The sequence below is a fragment of the Charadrius vociferus genome, unplaced genomic scaffold, assembly GCF_000708025.1.
Source record: "Charadrius vociferus isolate BGI_N301 unplaced genomic scaffold, ASM70802v2 scaffold824, whole genome shotgun sequence".
Lineage (NCBI taxonomy): Eukaryota > Metazoa > Chordata > Aves > Charadriiformes > Charadriidae > Charadrius > Charadrius vociferus.
In genome coordinates, this window is record NW_009647956.1 from 121,032 (window position 1) to 122,574 (window position 1,543).

Here is a 1,543-nt window from a genome sequence, read left to right on the forward strand (position 1 = left end):
GCGCTCCTCCTCGGTCAGGTACTCCATGGACTGCTGAGAGCTGAGCCGTGGCCGGGCGGCCGCTCGGTAGCTCTCCCCCTTCTGCTTATCCTCCCAGGACTTGAGGGTGCTTTCAAATGCCTGCGGGGGATGGAGATGGCCCCCCTCAGCCTGGCACAGCTCCCTGTGCGCCAGCACAGCCCTGCTGCGCAGGCTGTGCAACCCCGAGCTCACCCGGTCCCGTGTCAGCATCTGGGCTCGGTTCTTGTGCTGGATCTTGATGATGCCAGGTGGCTGGATCCAGGCTTCTCCATCCACCTGCACAGGGACACCCTCGTCCCCCCGGATGGTGATCTTCACCACGCGGCACTGTGGGGCAGAGTGCCTGGGGTTGGCATGGCGGCTGGCACTGCACCCATGGCTTCAGCTGCGGTGCTGGGGCCAAAGAACCTCCTGGCACCATGCTAGTGCCAGCCAGGAGCCTGGCTGAGCTGCACCACCTCACGCTCCACTGGCACCTCAAAAACTTTCCAGCACCACCCAGGGCCCCTTGTCCCTACCTGTGCGATGCGATGGTGCTGGAGGTTGATGACCCGTGACACAGCCATCTGGATGCTGCCAAAGACGGCCACCACCTCCAGCTTCTTGTCATCGAAGGATGGAGCCCCAAAGTTCTGTAGAAGACCGGTGAAACCCCCAAACTGGGCTCATTTAGGGACCCAGCTTTTTCCTCCATGTGTGCCCAAGGCAGGGACACCCCAGACCCCTGCCCAAGGGATCCTTGGGACCATGGGAAGGATGTCCTGCCCTTTCCCCACCCCGCGGCGCTGGCACTCACATTGTCCTCCTTGGTGCCTCCCCAGAAGTTGATGCCCCCGGCGTAGCTGGGGATGTTGAGGACAGCAATGCCCTGCAGGCTGGGCAGCGAGATGGGCACCCCATCGCACTGCAAGAGAGGGCTGAGCCTGGGGGGGCCGCAGCACTGCCGCCTGCCCACCCCATCCCTGCTCCCCCTGGCCCCGTACCTCCAGCTGCAACTGCTGCTCCAGGTTCTTGTAGGTGCGCTGCAGGAGCTCCTTCGTGCCCAGCACCCCATACCACATCATGTTCTTCGTGCGGCTGCTGCAGGGCGAAGTGGGTCAGGTGAGGGGGGCTGTGGGCTCTCCCCTGCCTGCCACAGGCTCTGCACCCTCCCCTGGATACTGGGCTGAACCAGCTGGCCTGGACCGCTGGCCCTGCGCCTGCCTCAGTTTCCCCACTCCCAAAGCAGGGGGGCTGCCCACTGCCTCGCATGAGATGCAGCCTGCAGCATGTGGTACCCAGCCATGCACCCTTCCAGGCCGGCACACCGTCTCTTCTATGCAGGTGCAGAGTGGGTAAATCCCACCAAGCCCTCCTGTGCCCATTCACACACTCCAGGAGCATCGGCAGCCGGAGCCTCGCAGCAGCCCTCCCCCTTCCCAGGGGTGTCTGCAATCTGCCGCCCACCCAGAGGTGCTCACCCCAGCACCACAGCATTGGGTGCAGGCAGAAAACCTGCCTGCACCCAATGCTGTGGTAATAT

The 1,543-nt window shown here is 63.8% G+C and overlaps 1 protein-coding gene across 1 annotated transcript in view; it reads right to left on the reverse strand.

Moving 5' to 3' along the window:
• Positions 1 to 1,543, reverse strand: part of DGKK (diacylglycerol kinase, kappa) — a 25,459-nt gene that overhangs the window by 4,486 nt on the left and 19,430 nt on the right. The window contains exons 19-22 of the mRNA XM_009883441.1: positions 1,005 to 1,101; positions 818 to 925; positions 540 to 653; positions 214 to 348 (exon numbers count right to left, since the gene is read on the reverse strand). Coding sequence (XP_009881743.1) covers positions 214 to 348; positions 540 to 653; positions 818 to 925; positions 1,005 to 1,101 — 454 coding nt within the window. The remainder of the gene's footprint in view (positions 1 to 213; positions 349 to 539; positions 654 to 817; positions 926 to 1,004; positions 1,102 to 1,543) is intronic.